Source organism: Streptopelia decaocto, assembly GCF_964273445.1.
Source record: "Streptopelia decaocto genome assembly, chromosome: 1".
Taxonomy (NCBI): Eukaryota; Metazoa; Chordata; class Aves; order Columbiformes; family Columbidae; genus Streptopelia; species Streptopelia decaocto.
The window spans coordinates 120,957,162-120,980,534 of NC_138663.1; the positions used below are offsets into that span (position 1 = coordinate 120,957,162).

Sequence of the window (23,373 nt, forward strand, 5' to 3'; positions counted from 1 at the left end):
TAAATGTGTTCAGCACTTACAGATAAATCACTATCCCTAAAAATCTTTGAAATGATGAACACTGCAATTGTGAATCTGATGGTTAAGTTTCCTGTCTTTAAGAAAATTTAATATTAATTGGTAGGTAACCTTGGAGGGGGGTTTTTAAAATTTAGAAATAAACTTTTAAGTTCTACATAAATGTTTAAATTGCATAAAATAAACTGATTTATTTTGGTGGGAGTCCTGCTATATCCAAACTGTAAAATAAATTTATGACATTTACAGGTATTTTCTGACCAAAAAAAGAGGGGTTTGCCACAGGAAAACAAACAAACAAACAACCCCACTACCTATACTATTGACCTTAGACCAGGTAGCAAGCTTCAACATCCTCAAGGTGTCCTACCCAAGGTGTCAGATATGGTCAGCTAAATTACCAAAGAACAATCAGAAAGTATATCTGGATGACCTTTTCAAACATTTGACTTTGAAACACCAGAAACATCAAATATTACTATCTAAAGGAAATATACGATACAGGTTGTTTCATGGGAAAACTGAAATCAAGTAAGCACATAGTGAAACCTTCAAAGCGATTTTGATATGGTCTTGCGCTTACAGCCAAGGAGTCTTACGTAGTTCAACTTCATTAAAGGCACCGTTCAATTGCATAAACTTCGATGACTGCTGTCCTTGGAGACACTGTCCTGTAGCCTGTCCAGCATCAAGTTCCTGGTGCTAAAGGACGTTATCTCCCATAGACGCTGCTAACCCTTCTAAGTGCTAAAGTATCTCAGATTGTATGAGATCTTGAATTGGGTGCCTGAGTTCAAATTTAATAGCACTCCATAGCAACCCAAATCTGCTTAAAAGCACAATTGCTGGTACTCATGCTTGTGGAGCTAGCAGGAACTTTGCCACCCACCTCACTGTGGGAGACATGAGGTTACACAATATTCACAATATTTGAATACCTATATGCAAAATCAAATGAACCAATGCAAAGCATAAGGAAGAAAAGAGGAAAAACAACTCTAAAAAGAATAAGCTTGATCAACACCAGTAAAAACAAGAAACACTACTCGTCATACAGTTATATCTGAAAAGTTTCTTTCTGACGGTGATGATCCTGTTTGTTATTCTCAAAACATTATTACTGAAAGACTACCAAGTACTTTAATGTTAGCCAAGTCTAGTAAAATGCTCCCCAGAGGGAAACTGTGAGGATCATTCAATCACTATTACTCTATTATTTTCTTGTGACTTTTCTCCTGTTATGGGACTTAGTTTTAGCATTTCTCTGTATTTGTATTGTGCTACCAAATCATGCATGGACTTCCTATCTGTAGCACTGTGCATGCAGGCACAGACAACACAGAAACGCAGACAACTGAGAAACATAGCAGAAGGGTGAAAGAGGTCAGCAGCACTTGCAAAGTACAGGTGGGTGTCAACATCTCAAAAGCACTAAGAGCTAGCAGATAGGCATATAATATGTGCATTAGAAACATGCGTGAGAAGGGAAGAGTTTCAGATTGGGACCAAAAGTTTGCATTCAGTTCAGATCACCTTCTCATTTCCTTAACCACTCAATAACCCCCAAATGCCAGAGTTCATGCTGTCCCATGTTGGAATCCACTCTCCTTTCTCCCATCAAAACACATCAGCAGCTATTTTAGCACAGCATTATGCGTGTGCTCTTAAAACCTATTTTAAGCAAGCACAGAGAACTTCAAGTCTCCCCTTTTTTATACTCTTTTTCCCACTACCAAGAGAAGAGCAAAAATACAGCAAACACGTCTCCAGGTGACAGCAACAGCAGCATGAACTCTCCCACCAGCAGGAAAGAAAAGTGCTTCTCGCTTCCCAGGACTGTGGCCCTGGAACCTCTTGGCGAGTGGGCAGATGCTAAGCACTCCAGCAGGCACCTTATTTTCCTTCTATTAAACTGGAGAAACTTGTGCCAATCTCTAACTAAAAATCTCCAGGTGACGTAAAATATTCAAGCTTTGTAATACTTCTCTACTGAAATCATTAGAAAAGCAGGTGTATCATTTTCAAGGCATTCTTAAGTTACTAATGCCAAGTCAATCACAAAAATGTTCCTCTTGTGTCTTTATTAATTCATAAAGATTTTCAAAACCCATGCTTAATTCCAATATTTGGGAACTACAGTGTCACAACAGATGTTCTTATAGTCTGGTCTCTAATTTTGGCCATGTTGTTCTTCCATAAAGCGTGGACACATAAAGCATGGAATAATGCACAGGTAGACTTCAGCTCTCTGCCACTCTCCAAGATTCCCTGATGGAAATAAGACCATGAAACAAGAATAAAGAAGTTACAAAAGTGTCCCTGCAAAGGGCCAGAAAGTCTGTAAGTCACCTCTGCCAGGCTCAACAGTATTTGTTTAACAAAAAATTACAGATTTTGGCTCCAGCGTTATCATCTAGCTACCTCTAGACCACGGAATCCATCTCAGCCTGCGTGCTAAGGAATTGCCTGAACTTGGGAGCAGCTGGGAACATTCACCAGTTATATTTTCCAGTTCCTTCCACCTCAACCCTCATGATGTTCTGTGTGTCCTTCTTACTGTATTCTGAAGATCTTAAAATCCCTTGAGAACTCCCTGTGTCACAAGTCACAGCTAGCAATTCCAAGCAGATGCTGCTGGTTATATTCCCACCCCTGCCCTGGGTCCTAGCTCCACAGTGAGGAGGGCACAAGCAGGGCCCCTAGGTCCACCGAATCGGAGATCCCTGCATACACTTTCCATTTAAACCTAGAGAAAACTCAAGTGACTTAGCACAGATTCCATCAGGGGAAACTGCTGGGAAGACCACATTGCAGGTGAAGTCTGTGCTTCTCTAGGTTCTGGGTTGAGCAACACCACCAGCTCCCAGGGCAGAGGGGATGGGCAGCCCTGCAGCCAACTCATGGGAAGCCCTGTCCTATCACACCTGCTGCCCGCAGAATGAGGAGTCAGAGGCAAGTTTATTCTGGGCATTAATAACAAAATCACCTTAGCCAGGCTGGACTTTTCCCTGCCAGATTTAAATGCTATTCATCACAACAGCTGCCTCGGGCTTCTGGAGGAGGTGAGGGTCGCAAACCCAGGTTTCCTCAGCAGCGCCCCACACCCTACCTTGACGAAGAGGGAGATGTCATGTTCCTGCTTCTCCTCATCGTCTTCCTCCTCCAAGGCGGTCGGTGAACCCGTCTCTCCCTCCTCGTCCTCTGCCCCGCTCCGCACGCCGTTCAGGCTCCGACCTGCCGCGTCCCACTCACCGCCCTCGGTGCCCGGTGACCCGCTGCGCTGCCCCGCCGCCGCCGCGCCGCCTTCCCCTGTCCCCGGGGCCACGCTCCCCGCTTCTGCCACCGCCAGCTCAGCGGCTCCCTGCTCCGTCCCCGCCGTCTCCGCTCCGTCCTCGCTGCCGGTGCCGTTCGGTGACCGGCGACCGCCGTCGGCCTCCCCTCCGGCCGGCAACGACAGCTCCGCTTCCCCCGGGCCCTCGGGAGCCACCTCGCTCCCCGCCGGGGCTGCCGCCTCCTCGGGGACTGTCCCCACTGCGGCTGCCTCGCACACCGCATCTTCAGGGACTGTTGCCGCCGGAGCTGCCTGCCGCACCACCTCTTCGGGGACCGTCCCTGCTGGGGCTGCCACCCGCACCGCATCCTCAGGGTCTGTCACCGCCGGAGCTGCCGCCGCAGCCTCCTCGGGGTCTCTCCGCTCCGAGTCTGCCTGCCTTAGCAATTCTTCGGGGGCTGCTCCCGCCGCGGCTGTCGCCTCTGCCTCTTCGAGGTCTGTCACCTCTGCTTCTTCGAGATCTGTCGTCGATGGGGCTTCCTTCCTCGCCTCCTCCTCGGGGCCTGTCTCCGCCGCCTGTTCGGGGTGTGTCCCCACCGGGGCTGTCGCCGCAGACTCCTCGGAGACTGTCCCCGCCGGCTCTTCGGAGCCTGTCCCTGCTGGGGTTGTCACCACCGCCTCCTCGAGCTCTGTTTCCGCCGGGGCTGCTTCCCTCACCACCTCCTCGGGGTCTGGCCCAGCCGGAGCCGCTCCCGCCTTCTCGGGCTCCGTCCCCGTCGGGGCCGCGGCAGCGTCCTCAGGTTCTGTCCCCGCCGGAGCTGACTCCTCGCGTTCTGTCCCGGCCGGAGCTGCCTCCTCGCGCTCTGTCCCCGCCAGAGCTGCCTCCTCGGGGTCCGTCCCCGCCGGAGCTGCCTCCTCGGGGTCCGTCCCCGCCGAGGCCACCGCCGCGTCCTCGGGGTCTGCCCTCGCCGGCGCGGAGCCCTCGAGCGCGTCCACCCCCGTGGCCGCTGTCACCGGCTCCCTTCCTGGCAGACCCTCATCCTCCGGTCCATCCCCGTCGACGCTTCCCTGCGCAGACCCCGCCGGAGCCTGTTGCCCTGAGCTCGGCCCGCTCGGGGTCTCCGCCTCCCTCCCGGTGGACCCGCTCCCCGTCCCACAGCTGCCCCCGGGGGACACTGCCGCCGCTGCCGGCTCCTGCCCAGCCGCTGCCTCCCCGCTCAGCTGCGGCACCTCGCCAGAGAGGGACCCATTCGGGGACTCCGTCGCTCCCTCGGGGTCCACCCTGGGCTGCGGCTCCCCCGCCGCCGCCGCCGTATCCTCATCGCCTCCTTCCCTTGGGACGTCGCTCCCCTCCGGCGGCGGTGTGCCGGGCCGCCCCGGGTTCTCCGCCATGCCGGTCTCCCCCGGGGCCGCCACCCAAGAGCGCAGCGGGGCGGGCGCGTCCAGCCGCTGGGACAAGCGGAGATCAGCGAAGGCGACGCCGCCGCCGGGGATCAGCGCCGGGCACCGACGGGAGGAACGGCGGCGCCTGCGCACGGCCGCCCCCGGGGCCGCCCGTGTGTGTCTGCAAGGGAAAGGGTGGCGAGGGGACGGCTGCCACAGGTGCCTGCGCTCCTCCTCCCGTGGGTCCCTCGCCGTCACCCGCCCGGTCCCAGAACTCTCCGCTCCGATAAATCTCTTGGCTGAAGGCGGAACGGGAGGAGGTGGGGAAGAGCGTGACCGTTGTGGCACCAGGCGCTGCCAGGGCCTTCCCTCGGCCATCACCTTCTTATCCGCCGGCTGCTTGCAGGTGTTCAGCGGGACTTGAGCCTTTGCAGAAGGGCCAAAAGTTTGCCCCACCTCTCCCTTCCAGCGGCCCCACCGGGGCTGGCTGGACATACCTGCTAAGCACCTCCTGCCTATCCTGCCCAAGCCTTGCCTCCCACTCCAAAGGCCCCCAGCCCTATTTCTGCTCTTGCTTTTCCCCTTCACTTCACTGCTCAGGTGCAGTGTCACTTGCAGTCTCCCAGCTGCCCTGATGCTCTCCCCAGCCACCAGCCTGGCACCCACAAACCCTGGACCTGCTGGCAGGTGGGGCTGACAGCCACGCAGGGGCTGTGGATTTGCTGGCTGCCAGAACAAGGAATGGGACACCATTTTCCAAATGTAGGATTATGAAGAGAACTACTAATACGTCCACGGCTGGTGACACACTGATCCAGCAGAGTCTTACGCAATTGCTTAAAATACAGGTGAACTAACACCTCATCTCAGCAGCAACCTATTATCTGAAACACATTACCAAGCAGTCTTTGGGCTGCATCAAACGTTGTTAGAAGAGAAAATTAATGCTTATCAACTTGCAAAATTATAAGAGGAACATAGAAATACACTGTAAAAAAAAAATCATATTTTTAGGTAGCTTTCCTTCATATGTGACCATGTCAAGCACTATGCACCTTTGCAAGAGTTTGCATTTAAATGTGATGAGAAATACCATGTTCTGTGCAGAGCAGACAGCTGCTGTGAAAGAAGTGGTAACTTTTGGCTGGGGCAAGACAGCTGCAGATTCAGTCTGTAGGATGCCTTCTCTTCCAGATAAAAGGCATCTTTTTGCTTTTGGTAATTACTTTTGGTAATTTCTCTGGCTTATGGAGGCAATTTATACACACACACATATGCAAAGAATCAGCAGGTTCTGGTGTGAGGGTAAGCTTCAGCAGTTTTACTTGCAGGCAGAAGTAATTTTCTAGGAGATGCAGCCTACTCTAGGCCCACTCTTCTCACAAGTGATTTATACGAAAGCATTACTTATGTTCTTTGAACAGACAATTTTCCTATTTTTCTAGATGCAGAGAGAACAGCGGATGGGAAAGTTAGCTGACAGGAGTGAGGTATTATATTTTAAAAACATGGTGCTAAATGCTTTTCTGTGTGTGTACACAATACCACTTTTTTATACTTGAGAGTGGAAAGAGTTGGGACAGACTGAACACAGGGTTTTGGAACAGGTGATAAGGGAGAAGATACAGCCAGCAGGACATGGACAATACTATAGACAAATAATTATGTCAGGTCAAATACCTGCTCTGATAAAAATAAACAAACAGAAAAATAAATAAGCAGTCCTGCAGCTATTTTTCATAGAATTTATGTTTGCCCAGAGGTGCATTGACAATGAGACAAAAGAACTGGGGCAATCACAGTCAGAAAGGGAGTTTCTTGAAGACTGAGAAATGGATACTCAGCATCTGGCAGTGAAGGTTTTGCAGCTGGACCCATCATAAAGCAATTATTTCATTTCTATGTTACAGATTCTGATATCAGTAAAATGACACATGCCAGTTATCTCTATGCTTACACAGATGATATTGATTTACTCATACGAACCCTTGGCCTGAAGGCTGGCCACATGCCCCAGCTGCAATACAAATCCCATCTTCCAAAACTTTCAGATGTGAGACAGACACCCCATCCACAAACGCTGCCATGTTTTCTCATGTCCAAAAGTTGATAGGACACTGGCTGGAAGTAAGAAGGCTCACCTCAGGTGTTCACAGTGGGAATGAATAGTGAAGCAACATCCATGGCATAAAAGTGGTGGGAATTTTGCAGGATAAATGGTTGCAGGTTATAGACATAACCACTGAAGTCAGCTGGCTATGTTTGCGTAATGTGTCTGGCTGCACTGCCTAAGCAGGTCTCTCCCGCTCTCAGTCTCCCTGAGTTCAGCTTTGCTCAGCTTTGGTGTCTGATGGGCCCAAACAGCGGGGTTCCCTCTGCAGCCCCATATGGCACAGCTTCCTCTGGCTCACTGGAGCTGCCTGCTCTGGAGTCTTTCTTCTTTTCAGCTGGCCCTTGGATCTGCACCACTTCTATAAATACCTCTTTTAGTATTAGTTTCAGGTTTTGATCAGGTTATGAGTTTGGTGTGGGACTTGCATCCAGCTGATCTGATGCAACTACATTAGAGATGATGATATCTCATCTATACTTACTAATTGCAGAGCAGCTTTAACACCAGTATCTTATTTTTCGTTATCTGCCTATTCCTTGCTCTGTAGCTCTTAGTTCAAAAAAAGTTGAGGATTTCAAGGCCAGCAAAAAATCTTTTCAGTCATAAACACTGACTGATGATTAACATTGAGCAATGTTTAAGCATAACAATGGATAGACTCTTTAAATACTCAGGGAAGTCTGACAAAGGCGGAACCTTTGTAGGACAGAGAAAAGTATAAGGTACAGTGTTTGATACAGTTGCTACCTTTATGGAGAAATGATTGAATAGTTTGAAACAGATCTTGTTGAGTTTTTCCTCCAGTATAGGAACAGACATTTTCTAATTCTGCTGGAGTCAAGACCTGGCAATGACATGTACAAGCACTGGGTTAATGTTGCTGCTGTAGCAAGCCACCCTGCTGGTGCTTATGCCATGAGGTCCTCGTGCAAGCAGGAGACAAAGGAGGATGTTGGAGAGCCAGGGTACAGGGTAAAGAGAGATGGGGTGGGCACAGCTCAGAGAAGAGCCAGTCAGCCCAGCATGACTCCTTGTCACTCTTCAGCATCATGGTTTCACAAAGGCAGTTTTGGAAATATGCAATTAAAATTCAATCTGTCCCAGTGAAATCCCAGAACATTGGATATCTGTTGTTCTGTGCTCTCTGCTTTCAACACTCTTCCCCTCCGTCTCAATTACTTAACAATTAATCTCTCCTGCTTCACACTCCTCCTGTACACTACCTTCAAGCTCTTTACAACCCATCTGTTTCTAAAATAGGCCCTCAGCTAATAAATATTATTTTCTCAGTTCAGCTGCAGGAAGGATTACTGCACAACTTCTTAATTTAAAAGATGAGTGCAGGTAATTAAATATCACAGATGCTAGACATTAGTGGACAACATGAAGATCCCTTTATAGTCTGTTACTGAACAAGCTATATCCCTGGGGGTTATCAATCAAGCTGTACTTGCTTGGATTATTGTAATTTCTTTTCCTCCTGACTGTACAGTGAGTTGCAGACCAAGACTGTAGTTTCTGCAGCATGAGGTAAGCAAAAAATGCCTCTTGCATTACAAGGGTCTTGGAGAGAGGTCTTCTCACCAGCCTGCCTAACTCCTGGGACGGGAGAGTCCCATCGCAAAGCTAGCAGACCAGGGTATTTTTTCATGCCCCTGAGACTCCAGTTCACAGTTCTGTGCAGTGCCCAATACATGAATGCCAAATATTTAATGGTTCACCCTAAGTGAACTGGGATAACGGAGTCAGCAAGCCTCTTTTTTTCCTCCCTGTGCAGGCTGCTGCCTCCCACAGAAGCCTGCTCTGCCTGTTCCCTGGTGCCTGCTTTGGCTGAACTTGTGCTTTTCAATCAAGTGTGTGCATCTGCTCCTCCTGGGATTTGCCACATTTCCAAAGTGAAGCTACACATCCCCAAGCCAAAAGCTGCCTGCACACAATTTGAATTCTACTTGTTTCTTCCAGATGCTGAGTAACTGCTGTTTTGCACTGAACTCAGTGAGAAAGAGGGGTGAACAGAGTCTCCAGAAATTGGTGGCGTTGAATTGAGTTCCCCACTATGGGACAGAGGGAGGAATTTATCAGGGTAAATATAGACAGGAACAAACTGCATGACTGCAGACCCTGGAGTTGACAGAGATCTGGTGGGCAGAGTCACTGAAATGATTCTTCTCATACCAAGGCAGGTGTCTAAAGCAGATCAGACGGTCCTTGACAGAAAAGTGCCTTTTTCTCTACACTGATGGTACAAGGACCTGAGGGTGACTGGCTCATGGGGAGATGTCTCTGCTGGACACATCTAAACTCATATGAGATTAATCCCGTCCCAGGTGATTCCTTTACACACTGAAATTTGAAAATGGCCAGTCAGCAAAATGTAAGTCAAAGCCAAATTACTTTTTCCCCCAGTCTGCATTATTTTTATTGCAGCTGATGGTTTAACTGGAATTTCCACAAACTACTTGTGGTATAAAACCTTACGGCATAGAAGAATATGACTGCCTAGCCCTTTGTGATGGAAAAAAAAAAAGCCCTGAATTGTATTAACATTTGTATGTAATCCAGTTCTGTATTCTCCTACTTCAAATAGGTTATTTCAACTATGAAAAAGCTGTAAGTGAAAAAATGGTATTGTAGGACTATAATTTTTACTACTTTCAAAATACATATATTTTGCTAGGTTTGTATCTGGTTTCTTAAACTTCTGTCAAGAAGCCAGTGTAGCTTTCTACTGCTTTGTGATTGAAAGGGTGTTCGGTCCACTCAAACAAAATTAAGATGGAGAGATGCCTTGCTGAAAATCGCAGCAGCATGGTCTGTGTTGGAGGGATGATGCCATCTGTATTTAGTGTTCTGAGCTTCCCAGCCCTAAGCTGCTTAGGGGCAATCGGCTCCCTTCCCAGCTGCTTAGAGGCAGTCTGCTTGGGAAGGAGGAAGGTAGGTAGACATGCGAGGAGTGAAACAGCCTGGGTACTGGGCTAGGAAGCACAGAAAGTCAAGCTACCTTTAACCAAGGCTGAAAAAGCAGAGAGGAAAAGTAAGTGCACCTTCTTGGCAGGTACTTTGTCCCTGTTTCCTTCTCTTTGTTACTCAGTTCCCCAAATTCCCAGCTTCCTACAAAACTGCAGGTGTCACGTCAGCATGTATGTAAATTCTGAATGAATCATTCCGCAGTGTGTAAAAAATTAAAAGAATATTGATAACAAAGCTGTCCAAAAAAAGGAAGTCTGTACTGCTTACTACTTTTTAAGTACTTAAAATATGTTAATTCTCCAAGAGTTTTTGACTTTCTTTTACTTTTTGTTAAGCAGTACTATCTTAATGAAGCAATAATGTCCTTCATGTGCCACAGGCAAGATAATAAACAGACCTTTTATGTAGCTTTTTATTGTCAAGTATCATATCTAATTCAATAGAAAGTGTTTTGGAATTAACTTTGAACGTGCCCCAGAAGCATCAAGGTCCTAGAAAGTCTGGTGACTGTCCTGTAGCCTCATATTATCTCATTTGCTAGCTAAATAAGGCCAGCTCAGCGCTCACTTTGCTGTTAATGGTATGTCTGTCTTGAACTCTGGACCTGTTCTCATCTTGGAATACTCCAGGCCTCTGCCCAGGCTTTTGATTTTGCTTGGGTAATTAATCCCAGTCGAATTTACTTCACTGAACTGCCTCCTGCCTCCCCATCACTTTCAAACATCTTTCAACCATTCCTGCCCCCAACCTCATGCACCATTGCTTAGGGAAGGATGTGCACACAGCACTATTTAAAGGACCACCTTGATTTGCACATGATTCAATAGGATTACTGATATGTTTAAAGCTAAGAGTCTTTGCAAGGATCTGGGTCTTATTAAGTAACTGTGATTTCATTATTGTCATCCTCATCGTTTCGCCCTCTATTTTCCAACACATAGTGTGGCACTGCATTTGGGGTGTGAGTTTTCAAAAGTGATGAACTGCTCCAACTGTAGCTGAACTTCATCTGCTCAGGGCATCTGAGAACTGGTTATTAAAATATAAGCTCTTTGGAGAAGAAAGAATGCCCTTACCTCATTTGCAAAGTTCCCAGGACATATTTATATGCAAAACTAAATGGATAAAATACATATGTTTTTCCTATGTTATCTGTGTTACAAATGCTGCTTTTTTCACATTGACCTGGTTTACAAAATTACATATGAACTCCTAAGTAGATCCATCACAGCACTTTACTGTGGAACCTGGAAATAACTCAAAACTTTTCTGAGGTTCAAGAGACTTTCTGTGCTTTTACCAAAGTGTCTAGATTTTGTTGAACTCCTCTATTATTTTCATTCCTATTACATTAATCTGTCATTTATTATAAATTAGTTTCCTATTTTATTTGTCCTGTAGCATCTTGAAATGATTTCTTAAAATATAATCTCTAATCACAGTTCATTTGATCTTTTCATACTCTTGTTTGTGTTTCAAATTTCAGTTCACCTTTCATAGCTCTTAAAATCTTTTTCCCCCATGTAAAACAGAGTCATATTCTGTACCCTTTCCACATAAACCTGGCTTTTAATGCAGTTCCTCTTGCAAAACTCAGAAAACTTCTAAAATTATACAGATTTGGGGAATAAAACTTAGAATATTGCATAATACTCATAAATTTTTTGAGTTAATAATTACCTGATATAAGTTACATCTGCAATCAAGAAGTATAGTGATCATTTGCCTTTTATTACCAGTGTTGCAGTATTTGCATACTGCCTGTTACACTTACTGTTAAAATACCCAGATCATTAGAAATACAGATCACATCTATATGTAGTTCTCTACAAATGAATATATGGCTTTCACTTCAGAAATATTTTCTGAAATTTTTTTTTTACACTGTCATAGTCTTGAAAATAGCTTTTCATATAAACAGTAAAGAAATGTATGTTTTTGCAGCTTTGTAGGGAGAGGCTGGAATAGGTGATCTCCAGAGGTCTCTTCAGCCCTACTCTCCTTTTGCTTCAGATGTAGAATTCCCACAACATCTATGCAGCTGACTCTTTTTTTTCCTTTCATCTTTTTTTTTTTTTTTTCCAGGGGGTGTTTAATTAAGCTGGTTTTGGTGCATAATGCTCAAGAAGTGATGATAGAGGGTGGGAAACTGTAGACGAAAGAAAGCACCATCTGCCTTGGGATAGAATTACGCAGTTTGTTCAGTGTGAGCCTGGGTCCATCTTTCACTAATGTTCATTTTATTTGCATGTAGGTTATACCACAATCTCTTTTTTTTTTCTTTTTCTCTTCTTTTTTCTTTTTCTTTTTCTTTCTTTTTCTTTTTTCTTTTTTCTTTTTCTTTCTTTTTCTTTTTCTTTTTCTTTTTCTTTTTCTTTTTCTTTTTCTTTTTCTTTTTCTTTTTCTTTTTCTTTTTCTTTTTCTTTTTCTTTTTCTTTTTCTTTTTCTTTTTCTTTTTCTTTTTCTTTCTCTTTTTCTTTTTCTTTCTCTTTTTCTTTCTCTTTCTCTTTCTCTTTCTCTTTTTCTTTCTCTTTTTCTTTCTCTTTTTCTTTCTCTTTTTCTTTCTCTTTTTCTTCTTTTTCTTCTTCTTTTTCTTCTTCTTCTTTCTCTTCTTCCTCTTCTTCTTCTGTTTCCATTTTTCTTTTCTCAGGATTAGGAACCCAACCTTGTTCTTTAATTCTGTTAACAGACAGCTTTGACACAGTTTTTGTCGAAATTCTATTATATTCGTTGTTCCTTTTCAAAAGCGCTTACCAACAAAATCCATTTGTTCTGCACTACTTGTAAATGAGCTCTACAGTAAATCAGTAACGAGGATTATTACCGATTGCTCCTGAAATAAATGGCTCTTTTACCTCTACTATGTATTACTCTTTTCTACCTAATTTAGGAGCTGACCTACCAGAGTGTAGTTTAAAAATCAGTAAGAGGTACATGGTAACCTGCTTCATTACTATAATGAAAAGCATATCTTTGTGTGATCTGGGACGGCATCCAAAGGTGGCAGTGACCTTGGGAGCCCAACCCTGCCAGGTACAATGCAAATAAAGGAAGGCGCATTCCAGAGCAACTTCCCACCTGACTGAGGATGGCAGCAGGAAAGGAGCATAAGGAACTGTGCGAGCAGGGGGAGGTACATATAAAGGAGAAGAGATTGTGCTGATAGACATTTAACAAAGCAACCGACCTGAATCAGTTACAGGAGCTTTGCACATTACCTACCACTTTAAAGACTCCTTAACAAGCCTTAATTTCTGCACCTCAAGACCTTTTTTTTTAGCTTCCTACCAATATCAAGGTAAAGAAACTTTAGTTTCACTGTAGTTATTTTATTCAACAGCATATTATTTCTATGTTTGTTCTCTGCCCTGGGACAATTCCTGCTCTTCCAAATATTAGCAGTTCTTCTGCAAAATACTCCAGCTAATCCTACTGCTCCTGCAGGTGCCACATCCTTCTACAAAAGACCCATCTACACAATATGGGACAGAGAGGCTAGCACTCTACTTTCTCATTCTCACTACTGTGGTTTGAGACAAAGAGGATCAATCTGTGCAAGTTAAAGAAGGAAAAAGAAAAAATGATGGTGTATTGTACTGGTAAATGCAGAGGACCAAACTTCTATCAGAAATAACCCTCTAGGTTATGCTGTTCAAGACATTTTGCTAAGAGAGACAGAGTCATGAGATATTTTCAGTCAATATATGTCACGGTTGAGACGCACAAATGACATAGACAAAGTTCTTCTTACGTACAAAAAGCAGTCTCCATTTATTGCCACAAATGCCTTTTTATATAGTCTTTACCAGCTCATGTGTCTTTTTGCTATTGGTTACAGGCTGCAATAGTAACATATCATTGGCTAATTTTGCTTTCATCAATGTTACTCTTTTACTCCCTTCTTACTCATGGGTACACTTTAATATCTCTGGATACTCTTCTACTCCCTTCTTATTTTCAAAGTCAATCTCTGTTCCCATACCCTCTGTCAGGGAATCCACAGACCCACCGTAGTCCTCCACAAATACAGCTGGAAACAGCTAATGTAGATGGTTGAGGCGATACAGGCCACAGCAAATCCTTGAATGCTGCTGGCTACAAAGACCAAAAAAATGTATAGACAAGTGGTCTATATGAATTGTTCTTGTCCAATAAAAAAATCAAACCTGTAGTAACCGTGTTTTAAGATGTGAGTTTGTCTTGGTAGGGCTTGGGGAAGGACATCCGCCTGGAGTACCTGTGCTCAGGTCACCTGGTTACTGTGGCTGCTGCAGATATTGGAGGACAGAGGCTGAGCTACACAAGCAGCTGGGAAGATCGTAGGCATCCAGGAGGAGAGGCAGGGTGGGGGCACGATGCTGCAGAGGTACAGCAGGAGTTTGGCAAGCAGCTCTGGAGGCATCCTGCCACTTGGAGGGCAAGGGTGATGATACTCAGAAAAGGGAACCCCTTGGGATGTCTGGATTAAGTAAAGGAAGGAAAGGGAACATGATGGGGAGAAGTATGGACCAGGCGTGAAACCACTCTCAGCAGCTCTAAGAGGAAAACACTCTTGAGAGATTGGCAGAACCGGATCTGCTTAGCTGAACAAAAAGAATAGCAAGGAGGGACTCCAACATAAAATATGAACTACTGGGAGACTTTTTATTACAGTGGAGAAAAACATAACTAGAACAAATGGCTACAAGTGAAAACCAAGCAAATTTAAGCTAGAGAGAGAACATACCTTAAGAGCCTTCAACATCAGAACAGACTGTTAAATAAGACTGGGGATTTTCTTTATATCTGTTTTCTTTTGGGGGCATTTGCTTTGCTCAAACTAAGTTTAAAATAAAAGTAGTGAGATTTTGAGTAGTTTATATATTCACTTGAAGATGACCAGTTTGCCTTAAAAAGGGTCAGACCTCTGTCTGTCTCTGGTAGGCTCTTTTAAGGGAAATAAGTCTATCTGTGATAAATTAACCCAGAAGGGCTGCTTGACAGATAATAAGCCTTGAAAGAGGTAAATGGAAGACTTTACAGAATAGGATTTGTGAAGGAGCCACCACTGTGTGAAAAAATCCACCTGGCTCTGGGAAGGAATCAGGGATGGGCATTTGCCCTCCAAAAAAGAACTGGATTTGGAGCAAATGGACTGAAACATGACTGGCATATTTAAGGTATGCCCTTCCACATTGGAGTTTGAGAACCCCTTTCTCAAACCTTGTTAATAAAGCAGATCTCCACAAGTCAGTGTGGTTGGACCAAGCAGGCTTTTATGAAGTTCATACAATCTAACAAGAGAAAATAAGCGAATACCTAAAATACCGTATCATACAGTGATGTGTCATACTTGACTGGGGGCAAAGTATGAATATGGATCAAATACTTCTCACCATCTTTTAGACTCATCTATATGGTTGGGTTGCTTTGAGCTTTGAAGCCTGTTGAATGTTTTGGATATTTGTTATTGTAAATCAAGGTGGTTATTTGGTTAAGGTTTAAGAAATCCAGATTTTTCTGTCACATATATCTGCAAATAACTGATAGTACAAATACTTCAATGTCAATGTAAGGAAGCAGCTGAGAACACAGGCTTTTGTACTCGAAGGATGTGGGAGTAATGAAAGAGAATTTATTTTAATGAAAAGAAAACTATTATTGATAGCCAAAATTAATCTTCAGCGTTATTATATGCGTATTTTAGATATGTTTTTTAAATTCCACAGCCAAGGAGTGATTGTAGTACTCTCTTCTGAATGGGCTTCTATGCAGGAAAAAAATCAGTTTCTGGAAGTATTGTCACTGATACCAGTGTGTTTAAACAGCTAACTGTATCTGTCTATGTGTAGCCATTAAATGGGTGCAATGAAAATATCTTCTGAGGAATATTAAATAAGCCAGTGGTTTAAATGAATGTTTAAGAAGTAAAATTTCCCACAGGGCCACATGTTCAGTCTTTCTCTAAACGTTTTCCATTTAGTTATAATCAAGTTCTGTATAGTTTGAATATTTTTTTTAAAAAATATTTTCGTTCTGTTTAGCTACTTGACACTTGAGAAATGAGGATTTTTGTTGCAGATGCATGTAATATAAGTAGACCTTGTGAGATCCTTCATGCTTTTATTTCTACCACTAGATGGTAGTGTGTGTTGTTTAAAACTTTTGAATGGCATTGATCTAGCGATTTACCCCAGGAACCTTTTTTCCTATATGTAAAGAAATCATTAGCATTAGTCACTGTCACTTACGTTGAAATATGCAGTCTATGCCCAAGGCTGAACATTGAAGATCTATTTTTTCTTGGCTTACCATCTCTTCCAGTCAAAAGCGTACATTGCATTCCTTTCATATGTAACGAAAAGAAAGAATGATCTCTCATTTAACCCTAAGATTACAGAGATTTAGGTTTAATTTTTCATGTGAAGACTATGACTGAATTAATGCTGGGGGTTGGAACTCAGAAAAAGCAATTTTGCTTTCTCTGAATTGTCTGAACTTTTAAGCTCTTAGGGCAGATAGGTCATTTAGCTGTGGAGTACTGTAGCACGTGGCAGGACGTGACAATGATCTCAGTTGAGCTTTAGGTGCTATTACGATACAAATATAATTAATAACTTATTTTCATCCACAAATCTGACACCTGATTTACAATAGCCAGCCGGGGAGTGGCTTAAGCCGTTAGATCAGTAGTGGGTAAATTAGTATTTTTCAATGGTTTTCATAATACTAAGATGGCAGGCTGCAATTACAGGAATTTGTTGTCAGCAGGTTTTGCTTCTTAATATTAAGTTTTTAAATATATATAAGAGCAGGCTTCCATTCAGGTTCCTCAGATGGGTTTTCTGTAGGAGGCTAGAGCTCTCAATGCAGAGAACACAGGCAGATAGCCTCTTCTCAGAGAGGCAAGTGTCACCACTCCTGTCAGAAAGCAAATCTGAGATCAAAGGATAAGGTTTAAAATGGCTTTAGCTTGTCTGGAGGTTTTAATGCTAATTTAGCATTAAAAATTTCAGCTTGTACATATATGTGAGTTTTCTTTAAAGATACCATTTGTCTGATTTTTTCTGAAAACTGGTGTGAGAAAATACGGTCTTATGTCACTTAGCATAACTGATCACAAAAATACCCTTTATCTAAGATGAGAGCTTATCTTTCAAAAAAAAAAAAAAAAGAAAGCTTAAATGGTTCAAAACAGATTAAAGAGTCTGAATAAACTTCTAACAGAATAGGAGGGAGAAGGCAAACAATTATCTCTTCATGTGGTATTTTTCTCCTTCTTGTATCCTGTAAGATCTCATTAAAACTGACTGAGACCAGTAATTCATTAGTTTAAAGTCTTTGATCTTTTGAAAAAAAGAAGTGTTAGCAGTGCTAACTGAAGATAGGGTAACAGTCCTATCTCAAGGAGCAAGGCTGTTGCCTCAGCTGTAAACTTTGCAAGCCGCAGCATTTGCAACTGTCAAGATTAGTTTTTTAGAAGTTCTTTACTTCACCAAAATGTCGCAGCATTTTGGAAGATCTGTAAGAGCATTTCACTTTGAATACCACTGAAAATATTTGCCGTACCATGTTTCAAATATTAATGTTGTTGAACAAGTGACCCACCATAACCTGCATTAATGTTTATAGTGTGGTTACAAAATCCAGTCCTGTGTTTGACACAGTAATGTTTTCCAAGTGCGCACTAGTACGTGTTATATACAGAAATACAGTTAAAAACCTGCGATCTAGAATACCAGACATCCTGAAATGAAACAATTTTTTCTAGTCTCTAGTGAGATGACACCTGATGATAAGATCACTATGTGTGATGAAATGTTACCTTCCAAGTAGGGCCTGGGACTCTGAGCTCTATAGTATAAATGCCAACTGTCCTCACATTTTGAGAAGTCTCTTGTAACTGGAAATGAGAACAGTATTAGCCCCTCAGAGGATTTCTCATGATAAGGAACTCCCATGTTTTGCTACCAGTTCTTGTTCTTTGTAGGAACTGAAGTACATTTTGCTAGCAGCCATGTTTTGGTCTTGAGCAGGTCTCAGGTGAGAAATCAGGTTTCTGTCCGGTGGTTCTTTCCACTTTTCAGATGACATTCTTTCTTACACAGCCTTGCAGGGGTAGAATATCAGGTTGGCACTTTGCCAACTACTGCCCAGCATCCTGTCACTCCTTACTGCCTTTTACTATTCTGGGTTATCATTTTACTAGCGTAGGATGTTTGAGGTAGATGTGGGAATATCACAATAACTTTATAAAAAAACCTATGACCTCTGAGGCTTACTTTTGGGCCTTTTCTTGGAAGTCGGTGCCATGTACACGTATGCAAGAAAGCTGATTTTGTAGGCCAGTTAGGTCAGACTAACCAGCCATGCACATTAGGTAAACTTTATTCTTCTACATAGTAATGTCTGACGCAAGCAGCTCCTTGAGTATAGCCAGGGAAGGTGCAATTGTCCTTTTTGACACAGGGAAAAAAGAAAGGTTCTATGAAAAGGTTTCATTCGTGTCCAAAGTAAGGAGGAAAGAACATATACATGGCTTTATGTGCCGCCTTTCACGAATTTTAAAGCTAAAATGTGTTTGGTCTTGGCCCAGCAATAGGATACCTTTAAAAAAAAAGTACAAAGGAAAGGTGAAGATTATTTGCATCATTCCTCAACCAGAGGAGATACAACTGGCTTGCTTTTTTTTTTTTTCTGTTGTCTATTCAGTCAACCGTTTGCAGAACATCAAGTTGGTTGTCTGGTCCTTAAGGCAGATAAGAGAAATGATGTGCACACAATGGTGCCTTTCGGCTGATTTGTAGGTGTTTGAGGAAGGTGCCGTTTTTATTCGTCTGCTTGTTGCACAACGTCCCTTATCCACTAAATCAAGACGTGTTGTTCTGTGCTCCAGTCGTGCTGCAAACACAGCAGTGCCACCGCAGCAGCCTTTGGCCGCTCACCTTGGCCCTGGGTTGCTGCCACCATCCCTGACCAGACGGCCGCACCCACCAGGTGGGTGCCCAACCTCAGCTGCTGGGTCACCTCGCCCCCCATCCCACCCTTGCCTCTCGTGCGTGTGCTGCTACCCCACGGGTGTCCGCCCCACGACCCGCCGGCTCGCTCACCGCCCGCAGACAGCCGCCCCCCCGCCCTCACTCAAGATGGCGGAAGCGGCGCCAGGCGCGGGCAGGCCACCTGTTGCTGTGAAAGCAGCTTCCTATTGGCTCACAAGGCGCCGTGCGGCCTGCGCGCGGGAGGGGGGTGAAGTAAGGTGCCAGTTAAACCGGCGCGGGGGTTAAGGCAACAAAAAGGGCGGGGGCAGAGGGAGCTCTAAGTTTTGTGTGCGCGCCCCAAGGCGGCGGGAGGAGCGGGGCGCTCGCCACCGCCCCAGCGGCCGCCGGGCCCCGCCCTGCGGGGGCTCCGCTCGCCCCCGGCCATGGAGAGCGGCGGCGACAGCGGCGGGAGGGGCCCGGCGGGGCAGGAGGAGCCGCCGCCGCTCCAGCAGCCGCTGCCGGCCGGGGAAGCGGAGGAAGAGGAGGAGGCGCTGCCGCCCGAGGCCGAGACGGACTGGAGCTTCGTTGACGGCGAGATGGAGGCGGTGGCGCTGCGGGACCTGCCCACCGCCACCATCGCCTGCAACCTGGACCCGCGCGTCTTCCAGGACGGCCCGTGCCGGGTGAGCGCGGCGGGTGGGCCTGCCCCAGCGCCGGGGGATGGCGGGCAGGGGCCGCGGGCCGGCTCCCTCTGCCGGTGAGGAGCCGCTGCCGCCGGCGCCGCTGCTGCCTCGGGCTGCGCGTGTGTGTGTGGGGAGCGGCGGCCTGCGGCGGGGGCGGGCGCTGCGGGCCGGCGGCGGCGGGGGGATGAGGGGACGGGGCCGGCCCGCCTCCGCCCGGCCCCTGGCGGGTGCCTTGGTCTCCGCGGCCGCTGTCTCCCTCAGGAGGTTGGAGGGGCCGAGGCTGCGGCTCTGCCTCCCCGCCCGCTCCCTTGCCACAAAGCGAGTGGTCGGGTGGCATGGTGGATCAGCCCTGGCTGGCCGGCCGTTTCGCGAGCGCGGTGTGTTAAGGCTTCTCTTTAGCTTGGAGAAGAGGAGACTGAGGTGTGACCTCATTAATGTTTATAAATATGTAAAGGGTGAGTGTCACGAGGATGGAGCCAGGCTCTTCTTGGTGACAACCAATGGTAGGACAAGGGGCAATGGGTATAAACTGAAACACAGGAAGTTCCATTTAAATTTGAGAAGAAACTTCTTCACAGTGAGGGTAACAGAACACTGGAACAGACTGCCCAGAGAGGCTGTGGAGTCTCCTTCTCTGGAAACATTCAAAACCTGCCTGGACGCATTCCTGTGTGGCCTCATCTAGGTGTTCCTGCTTTGGCAGGGGTATTGGACTAGATGATCTTTCGAGGTCCCTTCCAGTCCCTAACATTCTGTGATTCTCTCGGGTCTCTGTCCGTGGATCTGACCCAGAGGCTCAGCCTAGCATGCTGTCCTGAAGCCCTAGGTCAGGGTGAAGAGGTGCAGAGAGCAAAAGACTTTTAAAACAAACAAACAAAAACAAAAAACAAAAGAACAAAAAAACCCACACCTGCCCACGACCTCTGTTCAGAGCGTTGTGGTTTAGCGAGGAACAGCAGTTTGTTGATGCGCCCGGAGACGTTTGAGACAGAAGGCAGCCTTGGAGATCTGGGAGCCTGACAGGCAGGGGAGGCAGTTGTTAGTAGGCAGGGGTCCAAGGGGATGCAGAAACCTCCCTCCTGCAGGCAGAGGGAGTTGTTGGGGGTTGCACACAGATCCGCAGCGTTTGTCTGAGTTGAGAACTGCTTTGGGGTTTGTTTGTTTGTTTGTTTGTTTAAAAAACAAAAAATCAAACAAAATTACCAACCGTTATTCCAGAGCAGAAAAAGGTAACAGCAGCTGTCTGAGGAATGCTGTAAACTGTCTGAAGTAAACCGCAGCCCTGGGTGTAATAAGTGGATATAAATATTTCAGATTGGCTTCTCATGGTATCTGTGGCCTTCCTGATGAAGCAGGAATTCAAATCAATCTTAATTTTCCATCCTTTTGCTTGTCTCAGCTATGGCCAGTGTTAAAGAATGAGTGAAACTAACTTTTCTCTTTGTTTTTATAGTTGGTTTTGATATCAAGCTTTTATTTTCTAGCAACTTTGATATTGAAGGAAATGTTTTGTTTTTATACAGATTGAAGTTAAATGAAGTGGACTTGAAAAACTAGGCAACAATGGTACTGGTTTAAAATTCTACTAAAATAATTTGCTGTCACTTTGTGAAAAACAATTTAGAGTTGTTATAGTAGTAGTCCAACAGCTCAACCCTGGTAACAGTCATTATGCATTAAAAGTGAACTGGAAATTGGAGTACAATGTAGCTGCTTCTCCTGTTACTTTCTAAGGTTGTATAACTTTTAATGGCAAAATACTTTCATATCACTTCTGGCACCTGCAGGTATGATGGGAATGGCATGTTTGTTGGAACTGACCCTATTTAATTAACTCTGAGTATACTCAGGAAACATTTGCAATGAGTTCTATGTGGTATCATCAGTTACATGTAGTCACGATATTTTCTCAGATGGATTCATGTAACCTTGAAATGCATGTTTTGAAAGAGCAGTTGGATGACAATGTAAGTGCATAATCCCATGCAAGACCAGGAGGTATTGGAACACTTAAATAAATTTTATTTCTTTCAGTTTAGATTTCAAAGAATCTTTGTTTCCAGACGATTTAGATCAGGACAAAGTCTTATGTATTCTTAGCACTACAATAAAATATTGTTTAAGCTACTTTTTTTTTGTTTTGTTTTTCTTGCCAAGAGCTGCAGCAGGAAAGGATGCAGATTACTTAAAATAATAACAAATTAATTTTAGGTTAATCATCTCAGCATAAACTGTCTGATCTTAACCGTGGATGACAGTTACTGCAGCATAGCTATTGCTTTTAAAATTTAAATTCCTAAGGCACAGAATGGAAGAATTGTCTTGAATAAATATATGTATCCAAGAGGAAAGAAAAATCTTTCTCAAAGCTTTGTAAAGAAGGCAAAAATTAAAAAAAAAAATGTTGAGGTGCTTGGGACCTGGTGTTTTATAAATTTAGTAGGTTGCAACAGTCTTAATATATCGAAAAAACAGTTTTAGGTTTTGGCCAGATGAATCTCTGACATTGGAATATGTAATTTAGTTTCAGTTAATACAATTATAGAGATGGTAAGAGCTAACTTTTTACAGACAAATGTGCCACTGCTGTATAGAAAGACAGTATATTCATGGGCTGGATACCTTTTTAATGTGTTCCGTTGGCCAGATGTCAGGCAATTACAAAGAGAGAAGAGGTGGGATGCAGCACTATGACTGGATCTTGGTCATTTTGGTTGTGTGAAAGGTGGCTTTGGCATACTGCTGTTGCATGGTGTGGAAAGAATAAGGTTGTATTAAAAATGAGGAAGAGATTGCAGAGCATTCTGTGCATGCACCCAGTTTTATATTGGCATTTACTGATTCTGATATACAAGAAAATGAAGTTGTTCTGGTCTAGAGTGACAATTTAGCATCTGTAAATGATTCCAAGATAATAACAACTCAAAGGCTGCGCTTTCTTAAAATTAACTCCTTAACAAAGTTCACTTAGTTAACTATAGAGTACATACAGAAAAATTAAACTTGCTCTTATCAATGTAGCAAAAGCATGTAACTATCTCTGTGATGATAAAGGAATAAGTAAAGACATTGTAAAATATAACATCACTAGACATAGTGTTTTAATAGATGTTCTGTGTCTCTTGGTGTGTACAGTGTGCTTCCTTCTGTTTTGTGAGCTTCCTACTTTTCCAATGAATATAACACTCCTAAAATATCTTGTCTATACAGTTAGTGTTTTTTTGTTTGTTTGTTTTTTTGGTGTGTGGGGTTTGTATTATTATTATTACTATTATTATTATTATTATTAGTTTGTTTTGTTTTGTTTTTATCAGTAGGCCACTTAATCCTGGATTGCCCTATTTGAGGAGAATTGATCCAATCAAAGGTGCGATAGGACAGCTATGCAATGGCTGACAACAACTGTTTCTATTTTGCCCTTCCCAAACAGTGATTTGCACCTGAAATGCTGGTCGTGTGTTCTTGCACTTCCTTTTTTTTTTTTTTTTTTTTCTCTTTTAAATGAGATGTTCATGTCACAGTTGAGAAATCTGAAGAATTTTTATTTGGTTTACAATTAATATCTTAAAAATAGACCATCTTTTCAAGTAAGGTAATAGTTCTAGTTCTCTGCTCTCTGCTTTCTTCTCATAAGAGATAATCTGATTTGCTTAAATACCTCGCGGCTAGTTTTTCAATGTTGGTTCCAAAATATTCCAGAGAATGCTTTAATACTTAAGTCTTTCTAAAGCACAGTTGGAGGAATACCTCTAGATTCTGCTTTCTCCTTTGTTTTCACCAAAGGACAGGAAATTATCTAAATGAAAATGTTTTATCTGATCTTCAAGTTGGCTAATTACCTTGAAAAAATTCTGTTCTGCTTTCCTGAAATGTCTTCCACCTCTAACCCCCAGCTTTTTGGTAGTTTAACGTTGACTCTATGCTTGAGGAATTGTAATTCTTAGATAAAAAACAGTATTTCTTCATGCAACATGCAGA

At 44.0% G+C, this 23,373-nt stretch overlaps 2 protein-coding genes across 2 annotated transcripts in view; one reads left to right on the top strand and one right to left on the bottom strand.

Moving 5' to 3' along the window:
• CLIC6 (chloride intracellular channel 6) overlaps window positions 1-4,681 on the bottom strand; it is a gene marked incomplete at its 5' end in the record, with an annotated part of 33,117 nt that extends 28,436 nt beyond the window's left edge. Inside the window, one exon of the mRNA XM_082076398.1 lies at window positions 3,128-4,681. Within this exon, the coding sequence (XP_081932524.1) occupies window positions 3,128-4,681 (1,554 nt within the window). The remainder of the gene's footprint in view (window positions 1-3,127) is intronic.
• A 14,346-nt stretch (window positions 4,682-19,027) lies between these two features.
• The window catches only part of RCAN1 (regulator of calcineurin 1), a 40,775-nt gene continuing 36,429 nt past the window's right edge, over window positions 19,028-23,373 (top strand). The window contains exon 1 of the mRNA XM_082043686.1: window positions 19,028-19,395. Coding sequence (XP_081899812.1) covers window positions 19,156-19,395 — 240 coding nt within the window. The 5' untranslated portion in view covers window positions 19,028-19,155. The remainder of the gene's footprint in view (window positions 19,396-23,373) is intronic.